The 19,807-nt window shown below is 38.0% G+C and overlaps 1 protein-coding gene across 1 annotated transcript in view; it reads right to left on the bottom strand.

The window, feature by feature from the left end:
- Positions 1-341: 341 nt before the first annotated feature.
- COG2 (component of oligomeric golgi complex 2) overlaps positions 342-19,807 on the bottom strand; it is an 85,724-nt gene continuing 66,258 nt past the window's right edge. The window contains exons 11-18 of the mRNA XM_007938497.2: positions 14,844-14,905; positions 13,145-13,296; positions 9,003-9,200; positions 8,034-8,106; positions 7,613-7,755; positions 3,651-3,790; positions 2,197-2,377; positions 342-443 (exon numbers count right to left, since the gene is read on the bottom strand). Coding sequence (XP_007936688.1) covers positions 342-443; positions 2,197-2,377; positions 3,651-3,790; positions 7,613-7,755; positions 8,034-8,106; positions 9,003-9,200; positions 13,145-13,296; positions 14,844-14,905 — 1,051 coding nt within the window. The remainder of the gene's footprint in view (positions 444-2,196; positions 2,378-3,650; positions 3,791-7,612; positions 7,756-8,033; positions 8,107-9,002; positions 9,201-13,144; positions 13,297-14,843; positions 14,906-19,807) is intronic.

The following is a 19,807-nucleotide window of genomic DNA, read 5'->3' on the forward strand; positions in this document are numbered from 1 at the left end:
GGAGATGACTTTTGACATTCATATTTACTTTAAACATATTTTAGAAATTAGCTCTTCCACGCTAATATTTACAATAAAAATAAAATAATTTGCTCTGTAAACTATAGTAGAAAGTTCCAAATGTCTTAAAAACTATCTTCCATACAATGGAAAAAGGCTTTGTGTTCTTCTTTTTGGGTGAAAGAAGACCCAGATATGCTAAGAGAAGATGCATTGAAATGTTGCTGGAGATACTCTGGAAGCACTTCTTTGCTACGTAGACTTTGTAAAAGAACAGAGCCACTTTCTTCCCACTGGGCTAGAAGTTCAACTTTCTCTCCCCTCAGGGTCTTCCAAGATGCTTAAGGCTGCTCTGCAGTTGCCTGGTCCTTCGCTGCAACCACAAGCTCTATGAGAGCTGGAAAACTTTTTATGTTGCTTGTTTGCAGGCCTATCTTTTGTATCTGCAAAAGCCATGAGAGAATTCATTATATCACCATCATATAATAGAATATTATATCACCTTACAAATAATAGAACAAAAAAAATCCACTCTCCTCCATCAGTAAAAAGATAGTTTCCTAAAGATCAGTAGGATATATTTCTCTTTAGAGCAAAAGATTTACTTATTTATAAAACTTTAATTTTTTGAGGTCAAACACTTAACATTCTAAGCAGCCAGTGTGTTAATTTATCTCAGTCCATCAAATCAGACTCTTAGTGGGAAAAGAGCCCTTTTTTTGGTGGCCTTAAAAAAAATGTTAAAAAAGAAAATTCATACTAAGAAAAATAATAAACTTTTTTTTAAATTTAATTTTTATTATTTTTCTTTATTTTTGCAGTGTTCCTTCCCCTCCTCTCCCACCCCTGATAACCAACAAAGAAAGTTTCTTTCCATATGTAAACCTTCCCTTGACATTTTATAATAATGAACTACTAAAATATTTGTCCTTCTGTTTAAGGAGATAATTTAAAACAAAAGTATTAAGACAAGCCCTTAATTCCTTAACATATCATCAACCTTTCTCAGAATCTGAAGAATTGAAAACACTTTGGCATAGCAACCATTGTGGATTACTTTGGTAACTAAGACATGCACAGTATGTTTCCACTTTTGTTAAAAGGAAAAGAAACACATACACACTTCCAGAGCAAGATCTGGAAGACACAGGCCAAAGTGTAAGTGTTTCACATTCACTTCTGGGAACTGACATTAAGGCAGTACCTTGTCTTTTCTTTCCTCTTCCTCTCTCTCCCTCATCCCTCCCATCCTCCCTTCCTTCCTTTTGTTTATCTGCTCTTTGTGTTTCTGTAACAAACTTTCCTGCTTGTAAAAAGACTTAAAATTTTTTTTTATGTGTGTGTGAAGTAATGACACATGGCAACTGAATTTTGCCAGATATAGGTCCAAATTTACCTCAAAGCAGAAAAAAATTTAGACTTTCAGTGACAGCCCTGGGGTGTAGGAGATATTTCAGCTAGCTAGAAAACCAAGTAATTTCTGATGGCAACTTTATGATTTCATTTCTTTCTCTTTGGAAAAACAGTCCTTTCCTTGAGGAGCTACTGCTATGTGGAAACTTGGTCAATCTTTGAACATCTAAGTTTTATGATACTACATGGAAGTCACTGTAGTGAAAATGCAAGTGTGTGTTATCCATAGTATATATACCAGTACTCATCTGTGTGTTGTGATTCCAAAATCTGTTTTATAGAAAGCCTATAAAACCCAGGCAGAGATACAAAGAGGTTATGCTTAGATGATTTCTCAAGTAGCACAGGAGGGGTAATGCTTTTCTCATTCGAATCTAAGTCAAACCAACAAATATTTCAAAAGACACTAACTCATCACTAATTATGTCTCAGGCACCTTCCAGGCAATGGACAAAAAGGATAGCCTTCTCTGTCCTTGTGAGCTTACAGTTTAGTGAGTTTCATGAAAATAAGCGCTAAAAAACAAAGATCATCAATTCATCAGATTTCTGAAATGTCATGTTCAGTATTTTTTTTTTTAATAGTTTCTTTCTCTTAATTCCTAGGCACAAATTCTTGACTTTCAAAGCATTTTGAAGCCCTGATCCTTTTCTTCTTAAGCACTTGGGAAGTCAACTCCCTAGGCACCATGATAACATTTTGGCTCATATGAAGCACCAGGTAACTGCCTACCCCTCAGAATTCATTTTCAGAGTTGCTGGAACTGATGATGTGGACTGTTACCTGCTCTCCTAAGTACTCAACATCTAAGGCCAACTGTAGCCTGATTTTGTCATCATCACTCATGCCGCCACTGGAGCCAACAGGGTTGGATGGGGTGGTTTTCCTAGCTTGTTTCAGCCTTTTCAGACTCTCTTCCATTTTCTTCACAGAGTTTAGTACATCTGACACGGTTTCATAGTACCTTGAGAACAAAATACATTTAATGGTGAAACAGACAGCATTTGCATTTAATATCAAATACAGTCATTGGCTTTGTAGACAAAAATATTTTTAAGATGAAAACTAACCTGCAATAAATCATTCAGCCATAATTAATACTTTTCTTAAGATTGTGTGAATAATAAGGTCTTAATTCTCTAGTACTACATTCTTTCAGAACCTAACAGATAGGTACATGGGTTTTGTCCAATGAAATTTTAATCCTGAACACAAAAAGGAAATAAAATTGTCTTTATATATTCGGGGTGAACGTAATATACAGCTCATTCCCCACATACAAGTCGCAAGTTCATTTATAATCAGTTTCAGGGACAGCTTTATCTGTTAAAGAGTAAAAGTATTTTAAAACTTAAAATAAAATCAATTGCCTTCAAAATATACTTACTTAAGCTGATTAAATTTCCAAATTATAAATGAGTTATATTTCAAAATTTTGTTTAACTTGGCATTTGGAATACCTTTGCCTGTAAGAACATAATCATTGTTACGTTCTAAATCCACAAATGGCTGCTTAACTCCAAGTAACTGAAATAATAAAATGCTGTTATGAAATTAATAATTAAACAAAATTCAACAATTAAATTGAATATTTTTTTAATATCATCAAGGCTGGCATTTGGGGAAAAGGAGATTTAACCACTATTCAACCATAGTGATTCTGAAGACACCTCTGTTACTTTCAAGGTTTTAGACACTTCAAAATGTATGTTTTCTCTTCCCCAACTACAGAGAACCTAAGTTTCCAACCTAAGTCCTTGATTGCCTGGCATGATGACAGCCATTTTTGGATTGGTAGAGCTGGGGAAAGAAGATGTTTTAAAGGGAAAGATGTGAGTGACTTGATGTCTGTGGGGACGGCATTAAGAGTAGTGAGAGGTGGCATGTGCAAAGGGAGCAAGGGATGTGCCTGTATCCCAAGATAGAGGACAGAGGTGACATGGCAGCCACTTCTCAAGTGACCTGAGAGCCCAGGGACAGGTTAACATGGGCCAGGTTGGCTGCAGTCAATGGTATAATGTAGTGGCCCAAAGAGCCTTGTGTGTGGAGTGGGGGAGAAAGCACACCTCACATTACAACATGAATGGGCATTCTGAGTCAGGCACTGGAACTAATTGGGTACATCTGCCAATGTGTGTCCAGTGACTTCATCAACATACTACCCAACAGTCTTAGTGACCTCTGCCTTAGGACTCTTCTAAAAAAAGTTCCATATGTTGCACTTAAAAGTTACTTACTTATGAGTGCTCTCAGAAAGTGCTCCTTCTAACCACTGTTGAATTATTGCTTGTTTGAGCTTATCTTTGTGTTCATTCTGAAGCTGGTAAAATGGCTTCAAAGCACTGTCCACATAGGAGGAAGCTTTAGTTGGGATCTCCTGTAATAATGGTAGGAGTTAAATACGCACAGAAAAATAATGCAAAAGAACAACAGTTAAGTCTACCTTAAGTTTAAAAGGATACCAATAACACTAATTTTGAGACATGTACAACCTCCATCTCCTGCCTCAAAAAGTAACAGAATGATATCTGGAGAACAGGAAGGAATCTAGAAGACCAAGAAAGTGAGGACGATGTTTGGAGGCAGACTGGATTCAGTGCTTGTTCAGCCACTTACAGCTTAGTTACCTATTGTTTGTTGTTATGTGCTCCTCCATGAGTTTCTGAGGCGGTATCACTATAGAAGTAGATCACCCAACCTTCCTTCCAAGGAGTGGCTGGTGGGTTTGAACCACCAACCTTCTGGTAAGCAGTCAAATGCCTTAGGCACTACGCTACCAGAGCTCCTAGTTACCTACTAATGTCCACAAAAATCATCTGAGGATCTCATTGCATTCAAGTTCTGATTTAGTAGGTGAAGGCTTGAGTTCTGAGCGTCTGCATTCTAACAATCTCCCACTGGGTGATACTAATGTTGCTGGTTAACAGACCACCATATGAGAAGCAAGGATCTAGGGCAAGTTACCTAGGGTTTGGTTTCTTCATCTGTAAATAAAGCAGGGGTGCATTTCCCAATAAACAAGGTAATCACAGGCTTACTTGTGCTTATTTACTAATCTGCAGTGAACAATTTCACTACAGAAACATGAAACTGTTGACTACAGATCAGTAAGTAAGCACAAGTAAGCCTGTGATTACCTTGTTTATTGGGTAATCTGATACTGAAATAAGGATAATGGTACCCACTTCATAAGATGTGCTATCAGGAGTAAAGGGAGTGTATGTCAAGTGTTTAGCACAGTGTCTGACTCAATTCAGGCACTTACTTATTAATTATAATATCCTATTGAATAGAAAGGGAAAATTGGTAGATCAGTACAAGAAAAATAATATATTCTGCAATATAAAATAGGTTGCTCTCCCCTACTTCCAAATGGGAGCTACAAATCAGACCAGAAAGAGAAAATTACATGACAAGACACTTCTGCTAGATGTGATAATCAGTTGCATGTCCCAGATTTTAAAATTAAAAGGAGAAAACAGCCATAAAGGAGGTTGGCTAAATACCAGTTCACCAATGAAGAATGACTCTTTGAAACCAACAGTTCTATTAGATGGGAAGACTAAGGTGCAGAGTAGACAAGGTTCCACACTATCAGATTAAAGGATTGCCCCAAACAAGATATGCTTGTTATCCCAAAAGGCACAGTGTCTTAGGAGATTTCCACAGTTCCTTAGAATAATTATTTATTTGTTTTCTCATGGTAAACATTTACTAATTCACATTTTGCACACATACAATTCAGTGACACTAGTTTTGTTGATCATGTTGTACAACCATCACCACTATCTGTTTCCAAATTGTGCTACTACCATTAACAGAAACTCAGTGCTCCCTAACCTAAGATTCCCTTCCCCGCCCCCCTTCCACTCCTGGTAACCACTAATGATGAACTTTGGTTTCTGAGAATAATTTTTGGTAACAAACTATCTAAAATCCAACTCTATGAATGGGGGATAAAGAAAATTTGAGGGAGAATTATGTGAGATCCAGCAAGGAGGAAATGAGAATAAGTGCATGAAAAGTAAAGCTCAAATGGGAAAATAAAAACTGATAAAATTAAATTCCCTAAATCATTGTTCTATAAAGAGGAGACTTTGAGCTTGAACACCAGCATGTGCTCAGATTTTCATCTTTAATGTTTTCAAATGTAACTCTTCAAATCTTACTAAAAAAATAAAAATAATCAGAAGCATGTAGCTATTTCCAATGACAGTACAAAAGGAACAAGGTAAATTAAAATTTTTGATTTATGATATATGAAGGCAGAAAAAAAATATAGGCATACCTCATTTTATTGTGCTTTGCTTTTTTGTTCTTTGCAGATACTATGTTTTTTCACATATTTGAACATTTGTGGCAACCCTGCTTTAAGCACGTCTACTGGAGTCATTTTTCCAACAGTATGTGCTCACTTCATGTCTGTGTCACAGTTTGATAATTTTCACAATATTTTAAACTTTTTCAAAATGTTATTTCACATTTAACAGACTACCCACCAAACCAAACTCACTGCTACTGAGTTGATTTGGACTCACAGTAACTTTATAGGACAGAGTAGAACTACTGCATAGGGTTTCCAAGGTTGTAAATCTTTTGTTTGTGTGTTTTAAATTTTTTTTGTGATTTGGGTGAAAGTTTACAGAGCAAATTCATTTTCCATGCAGCAGCTCACATACACTGTCTCATGACATAGACTGCAATTTCCTACAAAGCAACAGCTCCGCTCCCACTTCCTCCCCATAGTTACCTCTTCCCTGTGTCCTTCCTTCCAGTGCACTCTTACCCCTCTCCAAGCTGTCTCCCTGTGCATATACGGCCCTTCTATTCTCCCATGGTTGATCTCTCCAAGGAGTGTATCTACCTCAGGTAAATGTTCAGCTCATATGCCTGTCTTTTGTTTGGCTGGAACCCACAGAAGCCAATTCAATGCCAAACCTAAGGGGTAGCTAGGGGCCATAGTCTAAAGGGTTCCACCATGCTCTATCAGACCAGGAAACCTGTTCCCTTTTTTCTTTTTTTAATGATTTTGAGTTTTGTTCCACATTGTTCTCCCACTCTATCTAGGATCTCTTACACAGATCCCCTTCCCACTGGTTGACAGTGGTAGCCAGGCAACATCTAGTTCTGGTCTCATAGTCATATAGGCTGAGGATTGCATGGTGTACCAGTGTCTTGGACTAATTGTTTCCATGTGTCTTTGGTTTTCTTCATTCTTTTTTGCTCTGGACTAGGAGAGGCCCTTGTTGCATCTAGATGGCCACTTGAAAGCTTTTAAGATCCCAGTTGCTACTCACCAAAGTAGGATGTGGACAATGTTTCTGAGCAGTATGTTATGCCAATTGGGCTTGATGTCCCCTGTGACCATGGTCCTGAGCCCACAGGTCCAACTACTTGCTCCCTCTGGGTAGCTGGTTGTGGCCAAGTAGTGACTATGACAAGGGTGTATATCTTTATGGAAGCAGGTTATCTCATCTTTCTCCCAGAGAGGCTGGTGAGTTTGAATCGCCGACCCTTCAATTAGCAGCCCAATGCTTTAACCACAGCAGCACCAAACCTCCTCTTAGTAGACTACAGTATAGGGTAAACATAACTTCTATATGCACTGGGAAACCAAAAAAATTCGTGACTCACTGTATTGCCATATTCACTTTATTGCAGTGGCATAGAACCGAACCCACAATATATCTAAGGAATGCTGGTATAGGACTTTAAAAATACTTTATTAAAATGCTTTCTTTTGAAAAAGTATCTTTCCTTAAGGCCAAGTTGTTGTTGTTGTTGTTGTTGTGTGCTGTCAAGTCGATCCCAACTCACAGTGACCTCTCCTTGGGTTGCTGAGGCAGTATCACTACAGAAGTAGATTGCCCAACCTTCCTTCCGAAGAGTGGCTGGTGGGTTTGAACCACCAGCCTTCTGTTGGCAGTCAAGTGCCTTAGGCATTATGCTACCAAAGCTCCTAAGGCCAAGAGAACCCAGAAAATATCCATACTATCAAGGCCAATTACCTATGTTATGTTTGCCCTTCACCTCAAAAATAAGATTTCTTTGAATGAGTTGGATTAAATCTGTCTGAGGTTAATCCTGTGAACCTACTTCTGCCTCTATCCCAATCATTCTCTCCTTCTTCTGGTTCATCTTGGCTTTACCTAATATATATTTCCCTACTTCAAAATTTTTTTCAGTGAATGCCACTGACCTTATTGGTTCTTCGGTAAAGCCTTGGAACTTCCAAGGCACTTTTCAGGTAACTGAAACAAGAATCACTTAGATCTTGGATGATCTTGTTACTCAAGGCAGGGATACATGCTGACAACGAAAGCTGGGAGTCCTCAAGGGCGGCTGTTGAGATATACAGGTTGAATTTAGGCCCAGATGTAAATTTTATTTTAAATACTGCCATACTTCAGAGAGTGTACTACAATAAATCAATCAAATGATCAGAATTAAACTTGAGTTTTCCTTTAGGGAAATTATAATCACAGAATAGAATATAGAAGCAGTCAAGGATTTATAACGACAAAAGAAAATGTTAATTTAAATACCTCCTCCAATCTCTGAATTTTTAAAAAAATTGTTTCATATTCAAAGAATTGCTGAGTCTAAAGACTCAATGTTACCTGAGATAGAAGGAAAATTCTTAAAGCCAATCATTTCAAGTTTTGGTTTGATTGTTTCCAAGAGTTCTGGAAGCTGAAATAAATATACACTTTATATATTCAGTTGCTTTTTATAAATCAAAGGAAGAGGCAATTCTATTTGCACTGACAAACTCTAAAACACTGTTAATGAATGGCAAAACTAAAACTGGTACTTTCAGTAATTTTCTTCAGAGAACAGCAGTATTTTTAATTAATACTTTCACTTATATAAAACAATTTAAGAACATGGGAAACAGCAGGGTTTAATGGCTATCAATAAGCACAGAGAATAAGCAAAAACATTTTGTATTTGGTGGCTCTCCATGATAAAAACAACAACAGCAACAAAAAAAAACACCTCACAATAAAGGCCATATTCTTGCTCAAAACATACAATCTTATTTGTTTAAGCACCACACACAATATTTAAACCTGAAGAAAGCAAAATTTTATATCAGAGGATTTAAAAATTAAAGTCATGCCACAAAGTTCTTTTAATGTTAGAAGTGAAAATATATAGGGCCAATTTCAAGTACAGCTGAAGATTAAATGGAAATATCTAAGTAAATGAAGAAATAATTAAAATTCAACCTACTAAACATCATGCCTGCACAGAATAAGCTGAGATAATGGAAAAAACAGTGGTGCGTGACTCTGCTCTGAGCACACTACATCACTACTAAGAAGGAAGCAGACGCCACGGGTTACGAAAATTCCAGAGTAGACTCATATGTGAGGCAGTAGAAAGCCCATTCTGAGATGTCTTATGTGGAGACTATCTGCTGTGGAGGGTTGGAGAAAAACCTAAAAGGGGAGATGAAGATGTTCTCTTTTGAGGTATCCTTGGGCATCACAGCTCTAAGCCCCATCATACCAAATGGTGTCATTTCTTTTGCACACACTACTTTCTGTGAAAACAGTGAACCTTTCACTCAGACACACACTTACCTGCTCCTGAAGCTTGTCCAGATCTGCAACCACATACACAAGGTGAGTACTGGAAATGAAAAGCATAGGCTTTGTTTCAGAAGGACCATTTCCTTGATTGTCATTTGTTCCCTGGATAATGGAAGGGTCTTTGCTACCAGTTACCAAAGGTTTTTTGATATCCTTGGTATTCACATTAGAGATGGGCCTCAGTAAAAGCTGAAAAAAAGATTTCAATCATTAAATACTTTTACATAAGCAAGATAAATATTTATATATATGTGGGTCAACAACTCACCTAAAATGCTAGATTTCTATGAAATATTCAGCAAGTATTTACTAATAAAGAACACCTATTGTTCTCTACAGACAGGTATGAAGAGCTGTAAGAGAAATGAGGACAACCCACAATCTCATGTACTGAAGTCCCATTTCTGATTAAAAACTAATAGGTAAATGAGAAATAAAACTTAAGTTCCCAAACAAAGAAAAATTAATATTTGGCAAACCACAGGATTTTAAAAAGTAATTAACTATATTAGGTGGATAATTTACTAAATTTAATGAATAAATTTATAATCAGAATTAGCAAAGGAAAAATAATCAAATCTAAATCTCATTTTCCTTCAAATAATACAGTAAAACCTACACACAATGTGTGCAAGGCAGAAACTTGCCAGAGAAGGAAAATGCAAATATTTTCCCCTAACACGAGTGATAGAAAAGTGGTAAATGCTTTGACTGAACCCTGTCAAAGGCAGAAAACTTGAGACCCAGAAAACAAGGCAGACTTGCGGAGTCCTGGCTCTTACAGGTTTCACTGTATAAACAACAAATCTTCTTTGCGTAACATACTGTTAACAAGGAGAAAAACAAAGCAAAGCACACAGAATCAAGAAAAGAATGGAACACTGAACATTCAGGTCAAAGTAATTTATGAAAGGTATTAAAAGAAGAGCTCTGGTGGTACAGTGCCTAAGGCATCTGACTGCTAACCAGAAGGCTGGTGGTTCAAACCCAACAGCCACTCCATGAAGGAAGATGAGGCAATCTACTTCTGTAAAGATTTATCACCTCAGAAATCCAATGGGGGATGAGTTCTGGTAAGATGGTGGAACAGGCAGAAAAGACTGCACAGACCCTCCTCAACAAAGAAAAGGGGAACCAATTAACACAGATACAGAAGATAATCCTGGACCCCTGAGTGCTGAAGGGAAAGATATAAAAACGGACTAAACTCCAACTAGCAGAATTTGCATGAAAACACCAAAAAAGGAGGCATACGGACCTGCGGCACAGACAGCTTGGATATTGCCGAGTGGCGGTAGGACCTAAGAATTAACCTAAAAATCAGCCCTGCTAGCCAGGGACTGCATGGAGGACTGCTCTGTTGGCTGGTGAATAAAAGGGGAAGCAGCAAAGAGAAAGGCAGGCTGAGCTGTGGACTTCTGCCTGTCTGGAGGGTGTAGTTATTTGAATGTTTACAAGAGGTTTGACCATTTTGGATATTTAAAGTGATAGCATCTACCAGATTCCAGGGACTTAAAAACAGGCTCCACTTGCCAGGAACCACAAGGATATTCTGGACGCTGACAACTAGAAAGGTGTGACATTCCCTTGTTACTCTTATATCCCACAATCTCTTGGTGAACGGAGGTGCAGTCATCCCTCACTTCCAGCCACCTTCTAGGCCAGCAGGAATTCCATCTCAGTTTATATGCTTGGATGGAGCCTGGGTGCCCTGCCCCGCCCTGATTTTTTTTCTGTTTGTTTCTTTTTATCTGTTTTAAAACTATTACTATTATTATTACTTTTGTCCTTTTTATTATTACTCTATATAAATGGAAGAACATACTATGCTCGTGGATAGGAAGATTGAACATTGTGAAAATGTCAATTCTACCCAAAGCAATCTATACATTCAATGCAATCCCAATCCAGATCCCATAACATTTTTTAAGGATATTGAAAAGCCAATCACTAACTTAATATGGAAAGGAAAGATCTCGGATAAGCAAAGTATTACTGAAGAACAACAAAGTAGGAGGTCTCACACTGATGGATCTCAAAACCTACTATATAAACACAGTAGTCAAAACTGCCTGGTATTAGTACAATTACAGACACATAGATCAATGGAATAGAATTAAGAACCCAGAAATAGATCCACTGACTATCCATCAACAGTCAGCTGAAATTTGACAAAGGGCTGAAATCCATTAAATGGGGAAGAGAATGTTTGTTTAATAAATGGTGCTGGCAAAACTGGATATTCATTTGCAGGAAAATGAAACAAGATCCGTACCTCACACCATACACAAAAACTAACTCCAGATGGATCAAAGACTGAAATGTGAAATCTAAAACTATGAAGTTCCTCAAGAAAAAACTAGGTACAAATTTATGTGCTTTCAAAGACTTCTCCAAAAGAGTCAAAACAAAGCCTACAGATTGGGAAAAAATATTTGGCAATGACATATCTGATAAGGGACTTATCTCTAGAATTTATAGAAAACTCCAACACTTCAGTAACAAAAAGACAAATAATCCAAATAAAAAATGGGCAGAAGACATGAATAGACACTTCACCAAGGAGGATATTCAGGTGGCCAACAAACATGAAGAAATGCTCACAATCATTAGGCATTAGAGAGATGCAAATCAAAACAACAATGAGATACCATCTTGCCCCAGCACTAGTAGCAAAGTTCAACAAAACAGAAAATAACAAATGCTGGCGAGGATGAGGAGAGATTGGGATGCTCATACACTGCTGGCGGGACTGTAAAATGGTACAACCATTGTGGAAAGCAGTATGGCGATTCCTTCAAAAGTTGGAATTAGAAATACCATTTGACCCAGCCATTCCATTACTAGGTATATACCTTAAAGAAGTGAGAGCCAGGACAAGAACACACATATGCACACCCTTGTTCCTCACAGCACTATTTACAATAGCCAAAAGATGGAAACAACCTAGGTTTCCATCAACTGAGGAATAGATAACCAAACTATGGTACATACACATAATGGAATACTATGCAACCCTAAAGAACAGTCTAGAATCTGCAAAACACCACATAATGTGGATGAACATTGGAGGACATTATGCTCAGTGAAATAAGTCAATCACAGAAGGACAAATACTGTATTAGTTCATTATTGTAAACATCAAGGAAAGGTTTATCTATGGAAGGAAATTTTCTTTTTGGGTACCAGGGGTGGGAGGGGAAGTGAGCGAACACTGTTAGGTAGAGACAAGTATTGATTTGGGTGAAGAGAAGGGCAATGTACCAAATGTGAGTGATCAACATGGTGGCACGGAGGAAGAGGAAGACATAGATAGGTACATGGGAGGTACAGACAACAAAGATGAACCCTTTTGCACATACAGTACTATGTTATCAATGAAGGTAAACACGGGTATATGGGTGGATAGATGGGTGGGCAAGCTGAACTATTAGGTATATCTATGCAGTGGGGAGTGTACCTAAGACCATGCATAGGATTGGCAGACAATGGTTCTACACCTGTATTCGTATGTTCTGCAAGAATTCCCAGGTGTATAGCAGAACTGACAATGGACAAGGTTATAGTCACTTCTTGGTCACAGCCAGCTACCCACAGCTACCCGTGGGCTCGGGACCACAGTCGCATTTCTGGCTTTCCATCTGATGTCTAATAAATCATCATTAGCTTGTGAGTATTTAATATATTTGACTACTTAAAAAGGGACAAAGTAGGATATTTTGAAAAGATGTAAAGGTAAAATTTTACTACTCATCTAATCACATAATTATTGTAACTTCTAAATACTAAAGTATTTATACTGTGATTTCATTGTTGTGAAAATAAACATCTATTTAAATTTAGAGATATCTCAGAGATCTTCATCTTGAAAAGCTTGTGAAGTGTGATGCTTTTCAACAGGATAAAAGCACTGAATATGCAATGATAAACACTCTTAAAGGCAAAGCTTGGGACAGTAAAAATGAAACACAGAAAGAGAGCTGGATATACCCTTGAGAGATTAGCCTACTACTGACTTTGCATTAACCCTCATGGCAACATATCATTTGAAAATTTCATTGTTGTATTTAGCTTAGTGTACCTTTGCTTTTTATCAGTCCTGACTACTGATGGGCCATCCAGCCAGCCCTTACCTCATTGACAAACATGGAGTACCGGGCTAAGATCTGCAGTGTGAGCTTCCACAGGCGGTGCACTAGCAATGGTAAAAACATCTCATCTGACCAACACTTTTTAAGACTGTTCCATGTTCTGTGAGAAGCCAAAAGGCAATAAGAACTTCCAGCTAGAGGAAAAAAAAAATCATTTAAGGAATCTCAGTCAAGTTAAGTCAAGATATGCTAAAATCTAGGCATTTGATTGCTAACCAGAGGCTGGCAGTTCAAACCCACCAGCCACTCCTCAGAAGGAAGATTGGGCAATCTACTTCCATAGAGATACCCCTTCGGAAACCCAAGGAGGGGTCGCTATGAGTCAGAAACGACTCGACAGCAGTGAGTTTGTTTGTTTGTTTGTTTTTATACGTCAAGAGTCCAGAAACTGGCATTCTGAACAACTACATAGTACTGTGGTTAGCAAAGCTGCCAGTGGAGGCAATGTGGATGACCAACTGCCACAGCCCAGTGTTCACTAACACAATAATTTTATATGCTATCATATCTCCCAAGGAGCTCTGGTGGCACAGTGCCTAAGACACCTGACTGCTAACCAGAAGGTTGGCAGTACAAACTCACCAGCTGCTCTGCAGAAGGAAGAAGGCACAATCTACTTCCATGATGATTCACCTCCTTGGAAACCCAAGGTGGGTTGCTATGAGTTGGAATCGACTTGATGGCAATGAGTTTGTTTTTTTGAGTTTTATCATCTCCCAGCTGATTAGATAAAAATCAGAAATAATTTTGGAAGAAGAGGGTGTAAACAGTAGTTCACACAAATAAATACAAAGTGGAGTGGTAGCCACTTGCAAGGACTCAAACTTTAGTTTTGAACTTGTCCTGCTTCATTTGTCCATCCTTCTTTTTCTCCATCTCCACATACTCACTTTTTATTTAAAAGAAGTCAATTACATATGCCCATTTTTGGCTAGATGAAAACTAACTCAAGCTAAAATAGTACAGCGCAGATGTTGGCAGTTGACTCAGTTGTACAAAAGATAGTTGAAATTTTAGTCAAGGAACCTAGAGATCTATGCAGCTATACATGCAGCCATACAATATTTCAGTGGTTATCAGCAGTGAATATAACATGATACAAAATTAATGATGGCTGTTGAAGGTATAAAAATATGTTCTGGTAAGTCTGTTAAATGCCCAATGTTCCAGGCCTGGGCGAAAGGGTATGGGGAGTCCAGGACATAGGCTCCAGCCTAGATGAATTCTGGAGGGAGGATGGAGCATATTTGTTCTTTTACAGACCAGTGTCACCTGGGATGAAATTACATGGTAGCCATTTTGTGATTAAAAAAAAAAAAGGGTTGAACGCTTAAACATTCTGTGGGCTATATCAGCTGGACAAGCTGTATATTCAGGAATAAAAAGAACCTCTGCTTCACATATTCTTAAAGCATTGTTTTTATAATCTCCATAAGCAAGATGCTTTATAGTATCTATCTAAAGCAAGATGATTTTGAAACAAACAAACAAACAAACTGGATTCCTTTACCTCTTTTTTAAAAAATAAAAAAGATGTTAAACTGAATGTCTTTAAGGTCTAACTTAGTATATGATAGGAACAAATAAAAGTTCCCCTGAATTATTAAGTTCTAGATGATGCAATAAACTTAATTTAACTCATTTAGTGACATTTCATAATTTATCACTTTAAAGAAGTTACCTGGAGCATCTTCCAGTACATCTGTAAGTGCTGCTTCTAAGGATCCTGCTATTTCTCTAAATCTGAGATAAAGCAAGGAGACAAATTCGTATTTACAACAGAGACCGCTAGATGCTGCACCCTATCTATTTCATACTTCTTCCCAAGCAAAAGGAACTCCTCCCTACAGGTACTTGCTGACAAGTCCAGCACTCTCAGAAATGTTCTGCCAGCCTGGATGACTCTTTTTCCTTTTCTTTCTGAGAAGGAAATAAACTATCTTGACTATGCCACTGTTACGGGAGTTTCTCTGTTACTTGCATCTGATCTGAATCACAAACAGCCCAATGTTTTTCAATTCAAAGCAGTCCATGTAAGTCTCCATTGAGAAGTCATTCCTGACAAGTGGCCCTTGGCTATAATCATTTCGCTATTCCAAAGCTTTGGTTTCTCCATTCCATTTGGTTTATAGTTTCTCCAGCATCCAAAATTGGCTGATAATGGGAAAATAAAGTCTCCAAACTGAAAACGGCAAGTCTATAGCTGTCTGCACCTTGGGGACAATTACTGGATATACTTTCTCTTCATGCTTTTGTGTCATTTGGTCCTGCTGGTCACTACTGCTCAGTACCTACATCAATGCTTCTGGGATGTGCTTTCTTTTTCCCCTGATTGATAGCTGGACCATCTGATATCTCAGAGCATTCTTGTTGTAGTGAAATGAAATGTCAGTAACAGTACTTCAAACTAGCTGCCTACACAGGCGTTGGGTTTCCCAACTATGTAATTCATCAATTTGTATACTTCTCTGTACCAATGAACTCTTTTGTCATCCTGTTGGTTCCCTTACTAGCAGTAAATTCTGACACACGCTTATGATCAACTTGTCTAACTGATCATTTTGATTTTTGATAGTACATATATACTTAATAAAAGCAATTCAGAGACTGGGTACAAGAAAATTGTCCAAAAAGTAAACAGAGCACCACTTCAAAAGCAGTAGCACCTGCCCTTAATTAAGAGTTCAACACAGATAAAGGCAGACTTTAAGATTACATAGGATTGTACCCAGCCAGTTTCCTGCAACTGTCCTGTATGCTTGGTGGAAAGAAAAGGAACTCTCTGATTGCCTACTGAAACTTATAAAAGGCTGGTCTTCTCAAGCTCAAGTTGAAATGTGTAGAAGAAACAAGTGACAAACAGAAAAGTAGAGTATGAAAAGACAGTACTGGAGACTGGCATAAGAATAGCAGCAAAGGGAGGCCAGGACACTGAAGGAAGACTGGTGGGACTGCTCTACAAGGCTGGAGAGCAGACAAGCACCTTATCTCAACCCTAGAACCCTCATTTCTGTCACTACAAAATTTACCTCAAACATAGAAAGTAACTGACAATACAGAAGAAGCCTGATAGTTAGCAAAGCATTATTTATTAACAGTGAAAAACTGGAGACAGCCTAAGTGGCCACAAGTAAGGAAATAGTTAAGTATCTCATGATACTGTCAGTACACGAATTTGCAGTATTAAAAGCAGTAACTTGAAGCTACAGAACATGATGAAAAACATATATGATTTAGTATTAAGTAAAGACACAGGATATGAAGCTATATGCACATTTATGGTCATTTTAAATATCATGCAAATAAAAAACGACAAGAAACATACAGCAGACTGTGCCTTTGACATAATTTCTGTGTATTTAATACAGATATTTTGACTATCTGTGAGTAACTGGAAAGACTCATGACATTATTGTTGCCTAAGTCACTTGGCATAGTTGAGCCTCCCCAGCCAGGAGCCCAGCATCAGTCTTTCTGTAGCTCTGCTTGCAGTGTCTTCCAGGAGTGAAGTGATAAATAACCTTTCTTCTTGGAAAATGGCAAAAAGTGAGAAAGAATACCTTGGTGAAACTTTAAAAGTTGTACTGCCATTTTTACATGCATGAGCAATGTCATACTACTCTCGATGGAATATGTGTAAGAAAATCCTTAAAAACCAAATCCTTTGTTGTGAAGTCAATTCTGACTCATAGTGACCCTATAGGACAGAATAGAACTGCCCATAGGATTACTCAGGCTGTAATCTTTACAGAAGCAGACTATATCTTTCTCCTGCAGAGTAGCTGGTGGGTTTAAACTGGCCACCTTTCGGTTAGCAGCCAAATCCTTAACCACTGCACCACCAGGGCTCCTTTATGTAAGAAAGGGAACTTAAATACAAACATTTCTGAAATCTTAGATTTGGGTTTTGGGATGGCCTCTGGACATATACCTCTGTGAATGTCACAGTCTACAATACAAAAAACATTTTAAAATAATGGTTATATGGTATACCATGTGATCCTCAACCTATATGACTATAAGACCAGAAGAACTAGATGGTGTCCAGCTACCATTGTCAACCACTTGGAGGGGGATATAAGCAGGGGATCCTGGATAGAGCAGGAGAACAATGTGGAACAAAACTCAAAATCATTTTTTTTTTTTTTTAAGGACAAGGTTTAATGGTCTGATAGAGTCTGTTGGAATCACTGAGAATATGGCCCCTAGCTACCCTTCAGGTCTGGAATTGAACCCACTCCTGTGGCTTCCAACCAAACAAAAGACAGGCATATGAGCTGAACATTAGGTAGATACATTCCTTGGAGAGCTCAATCATGGGAGAATAGAAAGGCAGTATATGCACAGGGAGATAGCTCAAGGGGCATGAATGCAGAGGGAAGGACACAGGGAGGAGATGGCTATGGGGAGCAAATGGGAGGGGAGCTTTTGCATTGTAGGAAATTGCAGTCAATGTCATGAGACAGTGTATGTGAGCTGCTGTATGGAAAGTGAATTTGCTCTGTAAACTTTCACCCAAATCACAATAAAATAATAATAATAATAATAATAATAAAAGATGGAAAAATAATGGTTATACAACGTAGAACAAAACTCAAAATCATAGAACAAAAAGGACCAGGTTTGCTGGTCTGATGGAGCATGGTGGAACCCCTGAGACTATGGCCCCTAGCTGCCCTTCAGGTCTGGAATTGAGCCCACTCTTGTGGCTTCCAGCCAAATAAAAAGCAGGTATATGAGCTGAATATTTACATTAGGTACATATATGCCTTGGAGAGATCAATCATGGGAGAATAGAAGGGCTGTGTATGCAAAGGGAGACAGCTCAGGGGACAAGAGTACATGGGAGGGAACGACACAGGGAGGAGGTGGGGCTATGTGGAGGAAGTGAGAGGAGAGCTGTTGCACTGTGGGAGATTACAGTCAACGGCATGAGACAAAGTATACGTGAACTGCTGTATGAAAGATTAATTTGCTCGGTAAACTTTCACCCAAATCACAATAAATTTTTTTTAAAAATAATAATGGATACAGACTTTGCTTTTTCTATGGTCTATAGTATCAGAACACCCTAAGGACACAGCCCTATTGTGTACATATGAGGAAGGAAGAGGGAACAGGTAGGCAAAGGGCTACTACGTTAATGTTAATACTATGTATAACAGAAATTCTACACTATAAAGAATGATATACAGAACATAACATACACAGTATACATAGGTGAATGTTATGGTAGCATCTAACATTCCAGAAAGATTTCATTGGAGAAAGAAAAAGCAGTAAAACAGTCTTTGGTATTTTCAGAGTTAACACTTTCCCTACAGTTTCCAAGTAATGGTTGTTTCACCACAATTTGAGAATATTTAGTCACCTCTGTATTATTTTTTTTCCCATGAAGAACTAAGTCCTAAATCATCTTTCCAGTTTGCCATAAAAGCAAATTAAATGGAGACACTGTATCTCAGGATACAGAATGTTGGGAGGCAGGGCTAGTGCCATTTTTCCAATAGCTGACTAGGATGTTGGCATCCAGTCAGACCTAGGAGCACAAACCTATCAATATTTCTCCTCAGAAAAATGTCTAAACATTATCACCCTTGTCTTTTAGGTTTACTCTGAATGACCCTGAAGTAATGAGATGATGGTGCAACTTTGGCTATAACCATCTTTGCAGAACTTCTGAGTAAACTATCCAACACTAGCTAAAAATCAATGCAACAGTCCTACAAAGTATTACTAAAAATTTATTCTTTAAATGGAAAAACAAATGTATTGAAAAGAAGTTTCATGCTTCACTATTCAAACAATTTAAAAAAACAGTTTTCAAGAAAAAGCTAACAAATCCGTTTGGATACTTAAGGCTAAACCGTGGTGAAGCAAAAGTCTGTCAGGGAACTGGTTGAGTTTCAAAGCAGTTTAAGGTTTGCCTCACAGCTTTAAGAGAAACTGTCATGAGAGTCAGAGTCACTGGGGGACCCAGCTGGTTCAGGCCAAAGCATGAGGCTGGACACAGCCTCTGGGAGCTTCATGGGGTACCGTGGTGGGCTACCATTCAGTCTGAGGAAAAGGACTAGAGAAGAAGAGTATGGAAGCAACAGGCAGAGGAGGGAATGGGATGGCACCGTAGATGTAAAGTAATCTAACTTCAAATTTGAACTACAAAAGAAATGATAAAGTTTAAATATCATCCCTTTACTGAACTCTTATTCTGTAAAATATTACTTCACGATTTTAAATTTTGCTCATGAATCAAAAGGGCTTCTTGCTCTGGCTTTAACTTGATTATCGTATGACAACTATTTCCAATGCTGTCTAAGAATATCCTGAATAAGCAAATCATTAATTCTCTACTGAAAAACAACCTACGTGATGATCTAACCTTGGAAAATTAAGTAATAAAACACATGAAAGAACACCTTACTACTTTATAGCAAGAAATGTGATTTCATTATGAAAAAGATGATTACATACATTTTTAATCACGGTAAACAATTATAATCAAGGTACCTAATTCTTAATATATTCTTTCTCTGTAATTTTCCCTCCCACCACTCATCTGTCAGTTGTCATACTGTGGTGGCTTGTGTGTTGCTGTGATGCTAGAAGCTATGCCACCAGTATTTCAAATATGAGCTCAGTCACTCA

The sequence above is a fragment of the Orycteropus afer genome, unplaced genomic scaffold (assembly GCF_000298275.1).
Source record: "Orycteropus afer afer isolate SDZICR_OR568_19922 unplaced genomic scaffold, OryAfe1.0 scaffold00050, whole genome shotgun sequence".
Classification (NCBI taxonomy): Eukaryota; Metazoa; Chordata; class Mammalia; order Tubulidentata; family Orycteropodidae; genus Orycteropus; species Orycteropus afer.